The sequence below is a fragment of the Vanellus vanellus genome (assembly GCF_965231255.1).
Source record: "Vanellus vanellus genome assembly, chromosome: 23".
NCBI lineage: Eukaryota > Metazoa > Chordata > Aves > Charadriiformes > Charadriidae > Vanellus > Vanellus vanellus.
Window position 1 is genome coordinate 1,669,069 of NC_138928.1, and position 18,744 is coordinate 1,687,812.

Here is an 18,744-nt window from a genome sequence, read left to right on the forward strand (position 1 = left end):
AAAAAAAAAAATCTAGAAAATAATATTTTGCTTGGACATGGTGACTTGAGGACTGGCTACACTCACCCCACAAAATTAATGGAAAAATATAACAGACAAAGGAAAAAAAAAAAAAACCACCAATGAGGGGTGTTAAACATAAAGCTATGGTGTCTTTTTCAGAGCTATTGTAGATGGAAAATTAAAAGTACCAGTGAAGCCTCGTGTCTGATCACTATGTCTTTGTACCCTTTTCTAGGCATCCGCTATCGGTGTCCAGCCTGATTCCCTTCCCCGTGCTGGTCTCTGCTGGTGACACGATGATGGGCTGGATGGATCTTCAGACCAATCCAGACCAAGCACTGACTGCTTCTGCTTTTGAAAGCAGTGCTGTCTCCCTTCCCACTTGCCAGAAGCTCTCTCGGACTGCGCCCCTCCTGTCCACAAGAGGAGGACACTCAAATGACACAACTGTAGGAAATTCAGGGTCACTTCCACACTGTCCAAAACAGTTTGAAAGCCGAATCTGCACATCCTGACAAGTAGCTGCAGATTAACTCATCGCCTCCACCCCCAGCAGCTGACTGATGGCTTGCCAGGAAGAAACTGGACCTGATGGACTTCAGGGTGCCCAGCTTCCAGGTGGCCTCTCAGGCTAGACGTCTGGGAGACACCTCTGTGAAGATTCATGTCCTCATATAGAAACGCCGGTGCTGCGGTAGGTTGTCCTCCAGCTGGAAGGTAACACCGTTGCGCATGGATAGTTCTGTCCAGATACTCCAAGTCACCGGGTTAGGCTGATGTTGGCAACTGGCCCAGTATTGCTTTTGCTTCCCAACCTGTTTCGTCCAGCACTCGCTGCCACCTCAGCTCGATGGACCCAGAAATTCCTAAAAGGTCTTCCACCGACTCTTCCTGAATCTTTGCTTGAAAGTAATACTTTTAATTCATAACCCAAATCCATGGTTTTCATATCGCTACGTACTTAACAGAGCAAGCGTGGTGTGTAACTGTTCTTCTGGCACAAAGAAATTCTTAACAGACTGTAGGAGTTCGAGGCTGAACGGTGCAGAAAAACAGAATCTGTGCTACAGAGAATGTGTCTGGGTGAGGAGCAGTTCCAGTGACCTCCAAGGTCCTTGGCGGTTGGAAGTCCCTTTGCTCCTGCTGTTGGCGCAACTTTCCTACATCAGCACACCAAGTGGCTTCTCTTGGCTCTTGGTGATCCGTCCAACTTTGCACTGATGTTGTTCCAAGACAGACAGCTCTCTTTCTCTTCCATAGATGGCTCGGCTTTGTCTTTCCAAATTGCACCGAGCGTTTTCCATTACTAGCTCGCAAGGAAATCGCCCATTCGCTTTTTTTTTTCCACCAAATCCTACTGGTCACATTTCTTCAAAACCTTGCAGTGAGGGTTCTTCTCTGAATTTTCAATATCTTGTCGTTGTCTCTAGTGAAAACTCAGGCTAACGGACCTCTTTGCTAGGGTAAAAGAGGTTGTGGAAGAAAGAAGGTGGTGTGCTGTAGGACGTCAAGCCTGGAACCCTCCCAGCAAAGGGAGAGGATAAGTGAACTCAGCTTCATTAATTCCTTCGGAGATCGTTGGAAAATAAAGACCTTTGTCAGAAGACGGTTGGGATAGGTGAGTGATGTCTGCCAGGAGAGCATCACGAGAAGTGACTGCAGCGAGATACAAGACGAGGCTGCTTCTATCTCCTTTCTGATTGCCGTCCCACCACACTGGGTCTGTCTGGGATGGAGTTAATTTCCTTCGTCGCAGCCCATGTAGTGCTGTGTTTTGGATCTGTGAGGGAGACAGTGTTGGCAGCACACCACTGCTGTGGCTATTGCTGCACAGTGCTTGCGCGACATCAAGGCTTTCCCTTTCTCTCACTCTGAGTCCCTCCCAGCACGTAAACTGGAGATAGACATGGAGGTGGGAACGGACATAGCCGGGACAGCAGCCCCAAATTGATTAAAGGGATGTTCCACACCGTACGATGTGCTCAGTAAGTTAAAAGCTTAATGAAAGGAGGATGCAGGGACGTTTATGGTTACATTATTCGTCTTCCCAAGTAAACATTACGCATGCCTAGATGCGGGAAAGGGCTGAACATCCGCCTGCCGACGGGACACAGTAATTAAATTCCTTGTTTTGCTTTGCCTGCACGCAGCTTCTGCTTAACCTGGTAACTCTTTATCTCGATTCACAAGTCTTACCTGCCTTCTAGTTTCTCCCCACCCAGCGGGAGAGGGGAGGGAGCGAGCAGCTGGGTAGGCGCTTGGCAGTTGGCCTGGGACAACCCATCACACCCCCATACGCGCAGGGAACGTTCTCCCTTTTCACACAAAATGATTGCCTCCTCACCACTGCTTAGATTTGACTTACACTTCTTCCACACTTTCTGGAACAAGCACCAATGAGACCATCTTCTTCACAGGTATCACTGGCCGCTCAAAAAAAAAAAAAAAAACCCCAAAAAAACCAAAACCAAACATCTCCCATAAATTAGCCTCTTTGCTTTGCACATTTATCGATAAAGGACACACAGCAGCTGTGCACACCAGCTCCATAAGCAACTCGGGCTCACTGTCAGGCTACAGGTCACTGGTCCAACCAACATGGTGCTTTCCTCAGGCGCTCAGCCGTCTTGCGTGTGCTTGCAGCTCTGTGGTACCTGGGCTGCAGGATAACGTAGGTCGTGAGACCCAATTTGCGCACATCATTGTCTCCGCTGTGCATCAGCCCTTCGTTAGGTGTCTCTCTCCCTATGCTAAACTACGGGATTTCTGCCCCAAAACGCTCACTCCATGCACAGTGAACCCGTGGATGCCATGATAATGTCACCCTTACTCGCTTGGGCTATCACAGGCACCTGCCTCTTCTACAGTAACCTCAACCATCAAAGAGTTTAGTGCCATTACATACCTTCCTTCTTCACCCTCCATTGCCTGTGTGGTGTATCATCTTCTCCTACACCTGGTCTACCTCCAGCACGTCAGAGGAGGGACCGTCTTTTTCTTCCCTTGCAAAAGGCGCTCCTGCCTCTCTAATCCACTTGAGTTTTTTCACACTGCCAAGAGGCATATTAATAAGGAACGTAGGACTGACGCAGTCTACCAGGCTCTCCAAAGTCGTGCCTCCAAAGCCAAAACCCTACAGACACGCTGGGCAGCCACGTGATAATAAAGAAAAACCTTGCAGATGAAAATTTGATTAATATACAGAAAATAGGAAGAGTATCAAATAGCGTCCCGCGAACAGAAATCAGCAATGGAGTTCTACAGGGATCAGAGGTGTTGAATATAACCATAAACCGACAAGAAAAAAACAATGACAAATTCTGTTGGCAAAACAGTTTTTCATGGCTGTAACAATAAAGACTGAAGAAGCGCAGAAGAGCCTTACAAGATGCGATGACATGGACAACAGAGGGTAGTGAAAGGCGTCCGCACAACACATGATAGAATATGCTGGAAAACACACTACAAAGACGTATAAAAATGACGATGGCAAAGACAGTTTGAGTGCACACTCTCTCCTACAATGCAGAACTAAGGGAGCATCAAATGACGGCAGCAAGAGACAAGTTCAAATAACGACCGAACAAAAGAATGGAAAAGATACTCAAGAATTATTAGATACCACCCCCGCATAAAGAAATATGGGTTTTTTTCTGCTTCAACAAGTTATTATTCAACATCATTTTGTTTAAAAAAAAAACGAAAACAAAACAAACCACCACACACCTCCCCCTCTAAAAATAACCCCACAACCAAACTTCAACGTTCCACAGCCGGCAAAGGCCTTATAAAGGCTTACAACAATAACAGTAAGAAACACATATCTAGGTAACCGTCCGCAGGGGTTTCCACTGCTTCCGTCTTCACATCCGTAAGAGGTTTCGTACAAATATCTGCATTATTACTGCCTGAAGTCTAATTCCCAGACCACTTAAATAGCATTTATTAAACACTGACCATTGACCTTTTATGACAGTTCTCAGGAATTCACAAAAGCACTATAAAACATTAGGAAACAAAAAAATATCTACAGTGGGGGTTTGCTATTTACATTCAGTTTCTAAGACATAGGCCATGGAATTCCAAAGTGGGAAAGTCTATTTACTAGGACTAATACAGAAACCCCTCAATTCAAAATATGGAGAATACACTAATAAAAATGCCATTCTTCTGCATTCTTTGATACATACAACGTCCAGAAGCAGAATTTGATGGTCCGAGTCTTTTATTTCTGGTTTTTAACAGGAAACCTATACTTTTCTAAATACACACATACTGTAAATCTCATTAAGATCTTCTATCTACCAGAAAAAAAAAAAAAAAAATCACATTCATTTAAACAAGGAATTTCTTCTTTGAAGTCCCTGAAAGGAAGATGAATAAGGTCCGAATCACCAGCTTCAGTATTTCAGCTTTGCTGCATTTTTCTACGCATCTCTTCAAGCGCTGCTTCTCGTTCTCTTAAGAGCTGTTTAAGTCGTTTTATTTTTTCATCCCGTATCGTTTCGTCCAAGTCTGGGGGAGTCAAAGGGAAAGCATCATCTCTGAAAGAACCCTCAAGAACTGAAGTATCATCTTCACAAGACACTAAAACCGGAATATTTGAGTCTGTAACGTCACCATCTTGAGAGTCTGGGTCTTGCTCAGAGTCCCTCCCTAGAGACGACGTAACAAAGTCTGTAGCAATACTTTGCTGCAATAAGACTGGTGGAGGTGAAACGCTTCTGTTACGTACACTGGAACTTGAGCTGGTATTTTCTGAACTTGGACTTGTGGTTGATCTGACTGAAGTTTTCCTTCTCTTTGCGCTGTCTGACAATGGCGAAGATTTGATTTTTCTTTTCTTAGTCAAATCCTCTTCCAGATCCACAATTATCTGTAGAGTCAAGAAAAATACAAAATATACTCCTGTTAAACTGAGCATCATTCTAAATTATAACATCACTAAGCACAAATTACAAGTTATTTGTTGCAAGCTTCTTAGAATTACTATATGGAAGATGTTTCTTTTAGCAATTTGCGCAAACATACTTCCGTGTTCGGTATTCTTCTAGCAAAGATTCCCAGTTAACAATTCCAGAACAATAAATTCCTTCCTTAGTCAACAGTGCACTTCCACCTTTCCTGTGCGTACCCACCATCTCCTCTTGCTGCTTAAGTTCTTTAACTGTAGTGTAAGACAAAAACTTTCCATCTAACTTGACGGGAAAATTCAAAATGGAAGAATTCTTCATGCTTACACTTCCAAAAAGCTCAAACGTGAGCAATAATGTCCATTACAAGACTGTATTCCTCCCAGCTGCTTTGTTATTTAAATGTTAACGTACTTTACTGAGAGCAGCCAGGAGAGCTGCTCAAAGCAGGGCTCTGAACGCAGAATTATTAAAACCTGAGAAAACCTTTGACTGGGTAGAATCATACAAAAGAAAATTTAGAACACTGTGGCTGAACAGAACTACTTTGGATGGATAAAAGTCATTTGAATGCATTAAGATGGAAGTCCTTACACCGAGGGAACCTTTCCAGAAGCACCCAAGCAAGTTTCTAGCCAAAGGACTGCGTTTGTAAAGACAATTGTGACTCTAAAGATCAGAGAGGTACACAGGTAAATCTCTTTTAACAAAACCACACCTGACTAAGTGGATACCCTTTTTTGGAAGCCAGCCACACCTAGTCCTGGGAGTGACTAAAGTGCCTTGAAATAATGGCACTTGACTGATTTCAAACTTGAGGGTAAAGCCTCACAAGGAGTTATTCTTCTATTACTCTGCTTATATCCATTCACTACCGGATAAACATAATTGTTTGCAGAAGACTAAATATAACTCAGGATACAGAGGTGTGATTTCTACTCCAATAAAAACCATCCCTTCGACTGCTAAGCCACCACTAGAGGGTCTGAGTCCTTTCCAAAGCAGTTGTTCTTCAGATTTCCTCCAGTGGAGCCCAAAAAGAGGATAACAATTCTTAGATGGTGCTCAAGTCATACTGAAATCACACAACTCCGTTGTGGCACACAAACAAGTTCTAGGAACAATTCTCACAGGGACCAGAGAACAACGACTGACTTGCCCCCATGAATCCAGAGGTTGGAGGGTCCAGATCAACATGCAGCTCTGGAGCGACTACACACGTGGTGCTTTCTGAATGTGTCGCAGTACACATTTTAGCACTGAAAAATGTCAAGATACCTTTTCCCTTTCAACACTTTCTTGATGCTGGTTTGTTTTTTCCGCATCTAACGGTGATGAACTGCAAGAATCATTTGTCCTTTTCAAGTTGTTACTGCAACAAACGCTTTCTTCTGGTTTCTCGTAGGAGGTCCTTAATGGTATTCTCTTAAGGTACACTCTCTCCTCCTTAGAGAGACCAAATTTTTTCCTTAATTCCAAGTATTGTTTCCAATGTGGCTTCTCTTGGTGTTTGAGTTGAACAACCTTTCCTGGTGAATCCATCTTTTCACACTGGATCTGAAATATAGAAACAGTGAGAGCGCCATCAATCACACTCTCTCACTTTCTCTCTCCTCTCTCCGTACATATAAACTACAAATTAGTTACTAAAGAGACAGGCAAACATTCGTTTTGTCTGCCATTCCGCAAGTTACATTTAAGACAGATAAGCCAATTTTGAGAAATTATATACATATTATCATGGGTCTAACACTCTTGTTAGTTATTTAAAACCCCCAAGTACATTGTGGAACATCCAGAACACAGTCCAACTAATAAACCACAGAATAAAAAGAAGCAACAAGGGAATCACCTGCTCTAGGCGATTCCTAACTTCAAAGTAGCAAAGGAAGATGACGGAAGATCAGACAGCGTCTTTACAGTGTCACTTTCAGACCGTTGAATGCATTTCATATTTGCATAGGGGTTCATAATGGTAACAAAGCGCTATTGGCCATCTCTTCTACCTAACCTCGTTGCAACCTGAGCTCTTTCTGATCTTCACGGTCAATCTCACATCAGTACTGTCTGGCAATCCATGGGCTTGCAAATTTACGGACTAAAAGCAGCAAGCATTTGATACGCTCTTTTTCACGGAGGTTAAAGCAAATGAGAATGCTAATACTTGGCATCACACAGCACTGAAGAAAAAAAAAAACCAACCCATACCAGTCTATTTTAACCATTTTCCAGGTGAGGAACAATCACAAAAGAGGCCCTACAACCTGCTGCAACGATTAAATGTCTAAAATTTGCACAAATATGCTTAGCTGACACTTCTGTCAACACAAGCAAGCGTAAACTAGCTTCAGAATGATTTTTTTATCTGGAGGCAAATTCATTCTGGCCTCCTGAGCAACTGAAAACTTGACCTACAATCCTTCATAGGTAGAGTTTGTGGGATTTGAGGCCAAGGACTTTTTATGTCTTTTCGACCTTATGCTCTTAAAAGAATATGTAGGTCCAGCATGAAGGGGGAAAAGCCATAAAAGATCCCAGGATTTTCTTCTGCCTGACATGAAACCGTGAGTCAAAGGAGGTGGATCCCTTCCCATCATGGCATGAAAGGCGGGAAACAACGCTCCTGCCTTTGGCTGTCTGAGGCAGCGGAGATTGGAGGTGACTTAGTGCAACACCAGAGTTTGTCTCTGGATGACAAACCCCACTCTTACACCTTGTTTTCCTCTTGCGGAGCTGCAAACTACACATAATCACACCTACAACAGTCAATGGCTGTGCTGCGATGTGGCACCAACACCACCAGAGAGCAGATAGTTCCCAGAGCTCAAACAATGAACAACTTCCCGATAGCCTCAGTTGTTACTGACAATTTATCTTGCGAGGAAATAAGAAGTCCTCTTTTCCCCGCCACTTTCTTTTCTTTATGCATTTTCTCACTTGCATAGTGCGATCTTACTGAAAATAAAGATCATTTATTGATTAGAACCACACTTCAGACCAGCATTTCCAGTGATACTTGGTTACAAAAATCCGTGAACTTATTAATAGCCATTTTATTCAAATAGAACCAGGACCATATAACAATTTAGCAGAGACTGAGATGGGCAGGTTTATTGGAGAGAGTTACCTTTTGCCAGTCTTCACTGAAAGCACACTCTTGTTTAGACTGAGGCAAAACAGCACTCGCTGCTTTGGGGGAATGAATCTTTTCTCTGCCATTTTGGCACCCATTTTCCCGTGTCCCTACTGCTGTAACAGGAGTCACTCCACTTGAAATGCTCTCAGTGAAGGGCAAACTCTTTCTCTGGTTTACAGTGGAATTCTGCTGATTAGCATGTGGTGTCACCGGAGCTGCAGGTGCAGATTTTAAGTCATTTCTTAATCCAGTTGGTAAAGAATTTTTGGAGCCCGTACACGTTTTGGGATCTTTCTGAGACAGCACCATTCCTTTGCTTTTTGACAACACCAGATTCACTACTTTATTGGTTATTTTATTGACTGCAGTAGAATCGATTAACTTGGATGTCTCCTTTTTAAGCGAAGCATCAGAAGAGGAAGATGCTTGTTTGTCAGCTTGGGCTGACAGAACATCAGAGCCTCTTTTGGTCAACAAATAGACTTTCCCATTGTACATGACCAGAGCATTATCTTTAATAGGTGTGATTTTTGTTTGGCTTCCACCAGGACCACTAGAACAGAGCGGTAAAATATTTGCAGAGTTAACTTCCACATTCTTCAGGTCTGACAAAGTTTTCAAGATCTTGGAAGCCACATTATTTGACGACTTTACAGGAATAAGGCAGGGCGCTGTTGACTGCGGACTTTCTTGCACAATCCATTTCATTGGAGTTTGCTGGCACTGCTGACCGTCAGACTTTACTGTCTCAGGAGAAGAGCTATTTGCCTTTTGCGTAGCTGTCATTATTAATGTTTTTGAAACTTCTGTGGCAGGTTTTGGGCAAATGGCTTGCAAACACTTGGGAAGTACTGTTTTCACTGTGTTCACTGGTGACACATAAATGACAGTTGGCATTTTTGTACCATCAGCTCCTCCAGACACATTTGTTGCTGCAGCTGCAAGTATTTTATGCTGTATTGCAGATGGTAAAGAAGAAGCTGGGACAGATTTCACTTCTGCATCAGCCGGTATCTGGAGGTGGTGGCCAGAGGGCAGCATTGGAGACTTGACAGCAACTGGAAGACTTGTTGTGTTTACCAACATGTACGCGGTGTTACTCTGGTTAGATGAACTTGTAACAGCAATGTTCTGCAAAGACAGTCTATCAACTGAAACGCAACTGCTCTGGATGTTGGCAGCTGATTTTGGAACTGGGCTTTCTTTTTCAGAACCTGCCCTAACACTTTCCTGTTTGTCTAATGTCGTTGTAAGAATAATCTTTCCAGGATTAGGAGACTGAAAAACAGGTATCGTAACAGATGAAGGTGCAGTAGTATTGGCAAGCTGTGTCTTAAAAGTAAGATGGACTGGAGTAGAAATACTCCCTTTAGAATTATTTGGCATGGCTGAAGACTGAACTATTGGCACAAAGCTTCCAGAAGATTGAGAAATTGGAAGTAATTTCAGAAGGTTTTTTCCATCTGGTCCCGTCGTCTGAACTACTCGGTACACACAGCCTGCAATGCTTAACAAAACAAAGAAAAGAAAAAAGAAAAAGAAAAACGAAAGATAGCATAAGTGAACACAGCATAGATATTTTAATTAATGTGCATCAGTGAATTGTATACCCAGCACTGCTACACCTTAGAAGCAGATTAACTACTGAAAAATGCCTGATCTAATCCTCAGGAACTTCACTGGCAAAAACCATACTGATCTACTTAGTGTACGTTTTGGGTTCGCATTTCAGAATACCACAGACTATCTGAAAATAATGTCAAACTTTTATACCACAGAGTAGCAAGAAATGGCATCCTTTTCAGATAAAAATAAGTTAAAAGACCCAAGAAAACACCTTACATTATCCTCCTCTTCTATTCACAGGGCCTTTCATTCTGAAAAAGAAAAACATTATCTCCCGATTCTACAGAAAGCCCATATTTTTTGCTTTCCCATCTCCCTGTTACTATTAATATCCCTACCTAGTGCTACAAAGTATGAATTTCAGGAAAGCTTCGGGAAAATGCAGGCAGATTAGGCACATGAAAAGATGGAAGTAGAAATTACTTCAGACACATACATACAAAAAAAAAGAAATTAAGATGCAGAATACATTTAGTTTGTGGAACAGGATGACCACCTCCCATGCCTACGTCTCACCTCCCCGCTCACTCTTTAGGCAGATATAGACTACAAAGGTGGTCATCTTCAAAGAGATGGGGAAAAAAAACAACCTCAAATTATGTCAAGGTACATAGATTTATGCGAACAGAAGTCTAAGTCTAGGAAAGAAAAGGCTTCAAGAATGAGGAGGAATACGTGGAAACAGCACCAGTGAAATCTGAAGAGTAAATACAGACTTTTTTTCAGATGAAGATAGGAACTCAAAACCAGCAAAGAAACAGATAGACCCATGTCAAATAACAAGTTAGCCGTGACTGCTTCAAATGCCAGGATTTTTAAAGTCCATTGCAAGACAGAGAATCTCTCCCACTTCAAGTGAGGTTGCCCACGTGCAGGCATCTTCCTCAAAGAACTCCTGGACTCTCAGAAGAATAATCTAATGCCCAAAGCACTGCAGGAGCAACATGGCATGCTGAGAAAGATAAGATCAAAACAGTTTCCCTCGCTAGTAAAGAAGAGACCAAATGAACTGGAAGTAGGTTTCATGGTCTTCACATCAGATCCAGAACAATTAAAAGGCAAGGCTGCCACCTCCACTTTCAGTCACCAAGAGCATTCTAGCTCCATCCCATCGGCTTTCTACATCAATAAATGCATTGAGAACATGGACGTGAGAGTATTTCCCAGTCCAGATGACATCAGTACTGTGTTCTGTTTACTGCCAAGCAGTTTTGAAACACTGGCATTTTTTTTCTGGCAGGGAAGCGTCACAGTTTGGACTTCCAACTCAGCTTGGAAGAGAGTGACTAGGAGGTATCATTCATGCGTTCCACCGTTGTATCTGCTCAAGAAGTCAGCCGTGACATTGCCTTTTCCCATCAAGTGACAAACCACAAGGATGCTCTTCACTCCCAGAGCTGGACAGCTCCTGCTACAGTCTGAGGGGTCACGTTCCCCTTGGCGGTCAACGTAAATAACCATGTTGTCTGTCTAAAACATAAAGGTTTTTCCTCACTGTAACCTCAGAATTAACTCCCACATCCCACATTTTGGTACAATGCCTCATTTCTAGGCATACCGTATGAAAAAGCAGACATTTACGTGACTTATCAATGCAGTGGGCAGGAAATTTTGCAATACTTGTTTTCAAAAACAACAACAACAAAAAAAACGTACTGAAAATGAAAACGTGAGCAATATACCACACAGTTCCTAGCGGGAGCTGCCATCAGGGGTTTTAGTAGTAAAATGGAGTTGGATGTTTTGGAATCAGAAACGACAGTTGAGAAGGACTAGCACTGAAGGGTAATCATCTTCTAGAAATATTTTTGCTTAACCAAAGAGCAATTAAAAATATTTGTATGCTCGAACTTAATTAGAGCAGAAAAGACTCACTTTTGGAGCCAGTTTAAACCTCCCAGCGCTGCTGATAATGCAGAATTAGGAAGACCAGCCCTGCGCTCCCTGGCAGCATCCGTCTCTGTTGTACGCTTTCAGCCTCTCAACGCTTCTTTAATAATCCCATGATCTTCTCTTCTATACACAAGAATTAATATTCTGAAGGCAAATTCAGAAGGAAATTTTCAGCGAGTTCCACAGCCACGGAACTGCTGAACCACTACAGCTTTTACAGAGCAAACGGGCACTTACCTCCACTCAAACTAACTACCACTGCAAATAGGCATCAAAGGGCAGAAGAAACCTCCAAAGAGGCACGCTCCTCCACCTGTCAAAGCAAGGGGATACCGCTAACTTTTGGGCAAGAGGAGAGGAAGCAGATCAGAGAGAGAGAGGAAGCAAGAAAAAAAAAACGAGAGAGAAAGATGAGAGAGAAGATGCGTCTGCATGAATATTTTCTTCAGCAGCAACGCCGGTTTCCAGCGCTCACCCCCTCCCCCTTCTCGTTTCTACCTCAAGTCACTGTTCCCCTCCCTTTCAATGGGCTTAAAAAAATGGGTTTGACACCGCGCTACAAACGGGATCTTTTAAGTAAGCCGAGGAAGAAAACTCCTTTTAAAAAAAATCCGATTTGCCTGAACTCCAGCTCATTCCGATTTTCATGATTACGGAAGACAACAGCAGTGTTTTATCTTCACACTCTATGCAAAAAGAGCAAGAAACCCCAAAATTACAGTTTTCTGGAAAGTAACATTCTTTTACTTGAAACAAGTAGCAGGTACTTACAGGAGTGCAAAAAGCTAACGGACAGGCAAGAAAGAAGGAAAGGAAATGTTCAGATGAGATTGAGAAGTTGTATTCATACATATTTACTCAAACATCTATGACAGAGGAAAGATGGTATTGTCAAAGTTTACAGATGTTTTTGCTCTTTCAGATATAAGTTGAAAATGCTTCACCGTATATAATTCACATCACTAAAGACTTTTCCAGGTGAGAGAAATACCCAGGACTGATGTTTCGTGTTACCAAAAAATAAAATAAAGCATTTTCAGCTTTTTCGTACATTATTGAGTGACAAAGAGGAGAGCCAGAAGCTATTTTAATTCACTCTGCAGGCCGTTGCTTCTTTGAAGAATACGTTTTAAGAATTCCTTAAGCCGAGTGAAAAAAATCTTTCCATCAGTATCCCCCTCTTAACAGGGTCCAAATAATTTAGTTTAAGCACAGGTATTTCTTTTCCTAAAAAATAAAAATAAAATAATAATAATAATAGGAATTATTATTAGTTGTACTTGGGGATTCTTCCCATAATTACTGACGTAGAGTTTTCTTTCTCCTCTTCATCCTCCCTCACTTGCCTAAACCACAAATATAAACCTCCTCAAATCTCATATATTAACATTTGGAAATACTTCTTTTGTTATGACACTTTAGCATGGCCCAAGGCCTGAACAGAACTTGAGGACAATAAGCTTGTGGAATAAAAAAAAAAAAAAAAGTAGAAATCTTATCTAATGTCACCATAGAAACTCCCAAATTCAGGTAGCCAGCTTTCTTTAAAAAAAAAAAAAAAAAAATTAAAATTCTGTGACGTTCACAGAGGGAACGGTCAACTAGATGACACTTTTCTTCACCAAAAAAAGGTTGTTATTTCTTCAGGTAAGTAGTCTGCATGGCGATATCAAAAGCTTCCTGCTCAACGGTGGAAATGGCATTAAGCAAGCTATGAAAGCAGAGGTAACAGAAAGAAACAGGAAGACAGATTCATTTATTTATCTCTGTCAAGCTAGCAAAATAAAATGAATACCGAATAGCCTATGTTTCCCTCAATTGAAACAGAATTCCTTTTTTCTTCACTTATATGATCAGACACACCAATTTTATTGTCTAAAGTTCTGACCCCATATTGTTTATTACTAAGCAGCAAGCTCAAACAACAAAATACTGTCCCGAATTTTTACATTAGGAAAAACATCCACAGAATATTTTCAGTAAATAAAACCATTCGCCAAATCCATTGCAACCACTGGGGCATCCCAACACATTACTGCAACAGAAATCATGATCATGCCATCTAAAAAATATTTCAGTGGAGATAAAAAAAGACAGAAAAACTTGCTTAAACTTCAATTATACTTCAAAGTCGTCAGAAAAAACACTCCCTTTCAGCAGAAACAAGCTACACTTTAGTCTGCCTTTACTCCCAGCTATTCAGACGCAACTTTCATCTTCTATGAATATAAATAAATCAAACAGGGACTACAAGCCACTACAAACTTCAGAGAACTGACTTGATTTATTTTAATGGGTTGCGCTGAATCCAGGAGATGGCAAAATAACATTTATTATAAATTGGAAGTGTACACCTAGGAACAAAGCAAAATTAATTGATTGCAGTCTATGTTTATTTTATATAGCCGTATCCCATCCATGTATTAGCTGGATATTATAACAAAATATTCTTTGTTATTATTACCCAAAGGAAATCTGGAAATTTATGTTGCATTTGCGTAGGAATTCTGTCCAGAATTTAGGTCCAAGCCATTCCTAACAGCTTGGCGTTTTATCGTAATCCAGAAGCTTTCAACAATGACACAAAAAACAATTCCTGTTTGACAATAATTTTGTATGGAAACACTTTCGCCCATTGTGGAATATTCCTTGGAGTATAGATAATTATTCTAGGATACGCGAACTGCCGTGAAACAGTCCTGACAGTTGTAATAAAAACCACACCTCTACCGATCAACGGCCAGGTCCTCCTCCAGCCACGAAACCTTTGGCATAATTGCCGAGAACATCAACGGCACCAAAGGTACAACCCACGGCTACAGTAACCCCCTGGCTCTAACGAGCTAACACAAAACTCTGCACTAACTACGTGCAGCAATTAGAGAACTCCCAAGAGACGAGCAAAATGCATCGGGAGCCAAACCCCGACTCCAGCAGTCGGCCACGGCTGAGCTCCAGCCAGTTTAACGCAGGAATGTAAACACGGAGTCTAAGGCAGCCTAGGAAATCTCCTTGGCATGGTTAGAGCCGGTATCATCTGCCTCGCATCGGCTCTACAGTCGCACGTTCACGTTGTAGCCGAATTAACAGGTTGGTGTAGAGCTGTTCTGCCGCTGTAAAAGGTTGAATCCCCATATCCCGCATCCCGCTCCCGGTTCCCGGCTGCCTCCAGCACCAGCCGAACCCAACCGCGACTCCACCGGCCTCCCGTAAACACCAACTCCGCGGGGCGAAGCGGCGAGCGACGTCGAGCCCGGCGAGCGCACCGCGTGCCGGGGCGGAGGCGTGGAGAGCCCGGGGGGAGGGAGGGACACCAGCGCAGCGACACGTCCTCCGCCCACTTCCCCCAGAAAGGGGGACGCTCCCACAACCGACGCCCCAAGACCGGCGACAGCCCGCCCCGGGAAGCGGGGGGAGGGGGGGAGGAGATGGCGGAACCGGGGGGCCCCTCCCGCTCCGCCGTTTCGCACCCCGCTGGGCCCCGCCGAGGGCGGGAGGGACCGTACCTGGCGGGTCTCTCCCAGCTCGGCCGTAACGGGGAGCTGTCCGGGAGAACAGCGGCACCGGGACGGCGGCGGAGGGCGCCGCTCGCCTACCTCAGCCCGACGCCGGGAGGGGGCGAGCGCCGGGCCGGGCCGGCCCTCGCCGCGCCGCGCCGCACCACGCCGCCCGGGGCCCGGTACTCACAACTGCGTGGCGCTGCCCGGCCGCTCCTCTCGGCTCTGCGGGGCCCCCAGCGGGCGACTGGACATGGCGCGGCGGCGGCGGGAGGGCCCGGGCCGGGCTGCCCCGCACCGACGGCGGACAACGGCCGAGGCGGGCGGGGCGAGACGGGGTGGGGCGGGGCGGGGCGAGGGGAAGTGACGTTAGCCCGCCCCGCCCTTATCCGGCCCGCCGCGCCGCGCAAACCAATCGGCAGCCACTTCCGGCCCGCCTACTTCCGGGAGAGGGAGGAAGTTGGAGCTCGGCGCCGCCGGGCGGCCGCAAATGGCGCAGCGAGTGGCGGCAGCGCTTCCGGCGGGGGTCGGAAGTAGTTGGCGGCCGTGAGAGAGTGCTTGCTGCTTGGCCGGTTTAGAGGCTGGAAATGGCCGAGTTTGTCACCAGCGATGCTCCCGATGCGGGGAGGGGGGCAGCCCCGGGCCCGGCCTCCCCTCAGTGCCACCCTGGGGATGGACAGGGCTGATCCCCCAGGCCAGGCTGGGGGCAGCCCCTGCACCGGGGCCCAGCCCAGGCAGGAGGCGAGGCTCTGCCAGGCCCTCCCCACAAGGGACTCCATACTCGTCCCCACAGGGACCCCAGCCACCACACCCATCCTCACACATTTGGCCAAGGCGCAGGCTGTCACCCCGCGGTACCCGTTCTTAATCCATGTCACCTTCCTCGGAAACCTGCACTGCAGATGTGCGCTATCCACATTGGTGTCATCCCCAGCATGACTTCCAACCAAAACCAGCAAGGGTCACCATTGCCATTGTCTGCTGCCAAGTCACACAAAGTCAGAATCATGGAATGGCTGTGGTGGGACGGGACCACTAGAGGTCATCTGGTCCATCTGCCCTGCTCAACCAGGGCCAGCCAGAGTCAGCTTCCCAGGACTCTGTGCAGACGTTTTTTTTTAATATCTCTAAGGTCAGAGGCTCCACAGCCTCCCTGGGCAACTTGTGCCAGTGCTCCGTCACCCTCACAGTGAAAAACTGTTTCGTAATGTTCATAGGGAGCCTCCTGCGTTTCAGCCTGTGCCCGTTGCCTCTTGTCCTGGCACTGGGCACCACTGATGAGAACCTGGCACTGTCCTCTTTGCACCCTCCCTCCAGGTGTTTGCATACATGAATAAGATTCCCCTGAGCTTTCTCTTCTCCGGGCTAAAAAGTCCCAGCTCTCTCAGTCTTTCCTCATGTCCTGGTTTAAGCAGCACAGGACTCATTTATCTTCTAATGCTTGGGAAAACTGCACTTTTAGAAGACTCTAGTGTCTGAATTTGTGAAAAATATTTACTTTATAGCCAGTTATGGTGTGTGGGTTTCAAAGTTTCCATGTTTTTGAGCTTGCCAGGTGCAGGGATGAGGAAGAGCAAGACCCAGGCACTTGACCCAAGGTGCCCAACAGGGTTATTTCATGCCATGAATGTCACATTCAATATAAATTAGAAAGTTTGCTGCGAAGTTCTCTCTCTCTCGATGGCTGCCATCCTGAGAACTTCTTGCCCCAGTGCCAGATTCCTGAGCCCTTCCCTTCCTCCCAAAGCCACAGCGCTCGCAGTGTCCCACATTTACTGTCCCCTGCTGGGAGTGCACAGCAGATAGAATGGGCTGAGCATAATCCTCATATCCTTTATATTGGTATTGGGATCAACATTGGTTCTTTAGTGTTATTAATGTTAATTATCTAGTCTTATTCTATGTAATCTGTTTATATTTCAATCCTCAGATTTCCTTGCTTTTTTCCAATTCCCCTTCCAGGGTGGGGAAGGATCACCGGGTGATAGAATTGATTGATTGTCTAAACAACAATAAATTGTTGTGGGTTTCTCAAACCGTAACACCTCATATGAGAGATTCTCCAGTCCCTTCATCATCTTCACAGCTCTTCGTTGGACTCTCTCCAGTGGGTCTCTCCTGCACTGGGAAGCCCAGAACTGGACCCAGCACTCCAGGTGTGGCCTCACTAGTGCTGAGCTGAGGGGAAGGATCACCTCCTCTGACCTGCTGACAGCACTTTACCTAATGCAGCCCAGAATACCACTCACCTTCTGTGCAGCAAGGGCACATTGCTGGCTTTGTGTTCAATCCGGTGTCCACCAGGACGCCCAGGTCCTTTTTTGCCAGGCTGCTTTCCAGCCGGGTGGTCCCCAGTATATACTGTTGCAGGGAGATTTTCTTCCCCAGATGCAGGACTTTGGACTTCTCCTTGTTGAACCTCATGAGGTTCCTCTCAGTCCACTTCTCCAGACTGTTGAGGTCCCTCTGGATGGCGGCATGACCCTCTGCTGTATCGCCCACTCCTCAGAGTTTTCTGTTGTCTGCAAACTTGCTGAGGTACACTCTGCCTCATCAGCCAGATGCCGAAGATGGATTGAATGAAGATGCCGAAGATGGATTGAATGAAGATGCCAAACAGGATTGAACATAAGCTCTCATGCCGTAGGCACAAATGCTGTTTCTGTCTCACCATCCAGACTGAGCTGGGCTCCAGCACATTTTCTGAAGTGTCACAGTCCGTTTGGATCTCTCACATTTACAGGATGACGTACTCTTATTTAAACTTTATTTCATGAGTTCATTAAGAAATACAACAAACAAACATGACAAACAGGGCTCAATCCCCTTCTCCCAGACTATCACCCAAATTCACTTATTCACCACTTGAGTCATAAAATTTCATAACTTATAACGCATAAGTCTTAATTCATGCGCTTATGAGCAAAACGTATGAGTTCATCCTTCCTCCTCTATCATGGTGTGGGTGTGGGTGTCCCCGGCATCACACTGGGAAGCGTGAAAGCCTCAGCAGTCCAGCTTGTGTTGGATCCACTTCAAAAGTGGGTAAGCTGCTGTTTTATACCTTCCAGCTTGGAGGTTTGGTCTATACCATTTCCATAAGTTAGCAGATTCTTATGAAACTGCCCAACAAAAGATGATGGCTGCTGGAGACGGCAATTTTCAGGTGATAATGGCTGCATCATGGCCCTTTAGCTCTTTCTGGCCACCCATCCTGCCTACGTGGCACTCTTGCTTTGACCTAACATCGCTGCTTCCGGCATACAGCAGGCCTTAGCATGAGCTGCCTTAGCCAAAATCTGAGCTGGAGTTGAGTGAACAGTCACATGAAGGCGCAACAGAGCTGCCCAGGCTCCAGTGTATTTCCCTCGGATTCCTTTGGCACAGGAAGATCATCAAAATTGCTGCCCCCAGTACAGCACCCAGGTAGGCTCTCGTGCAGCTCATCTGGCCACTTCAGATGAAGTGGTGGCAGCAAAGCTTTCAAAGCTGTAGCAGCTCCGTGGCACTTACGCATCCTGCCATGGGTGGCACTGTGCACAGGACACTGTGGCTGTAGCAGCCCGGCTTCCCTCAGCCTTCTCGCACGCTCCATCTGTTGTCTCAACCCAACTGACAGCCCGCACCTTTTCCTCACCCAGAATCCATTTGCTGTGTATGGATCTCTTATTCCCAG

At 45.2% G+C, this 18,744-nt stretch overlaps 1 protein-coding gene across 1 annotated transcript; it reads right to left on the reverse strand.

Moving 5' to 3' along the window:
- Positions 1–3,352: 3,352 nt before the first annotated feature.
- Positions 3,353–15,408, reverse strand: LRIF1 (ligand dependent nuclear receptor interacting factor 1). The gene is made up of 4 exons (XM_082494476.1): positions 15,259–15,408; positions 8,044–9,559; positions 6,195–6,473; positions 3,353–4,879 (listed from the first exon to the last, which is right to left on the reverse strand). The coding sequence occupies exons 1-4, from the start codon at positions 15,321–15,323 to the stop codon at positions 4,412–4,414; spliced, it is 2,328 nt and encodes a 775-aa protein (XP_082350602.1). The 5' UTR covers positions 15,324–15,408; the 3' UTR covers positions 3,353–4,411.
- Between the last annotated feature and the right edge of the window lie 3,336 nt (positions 15,409–18,744).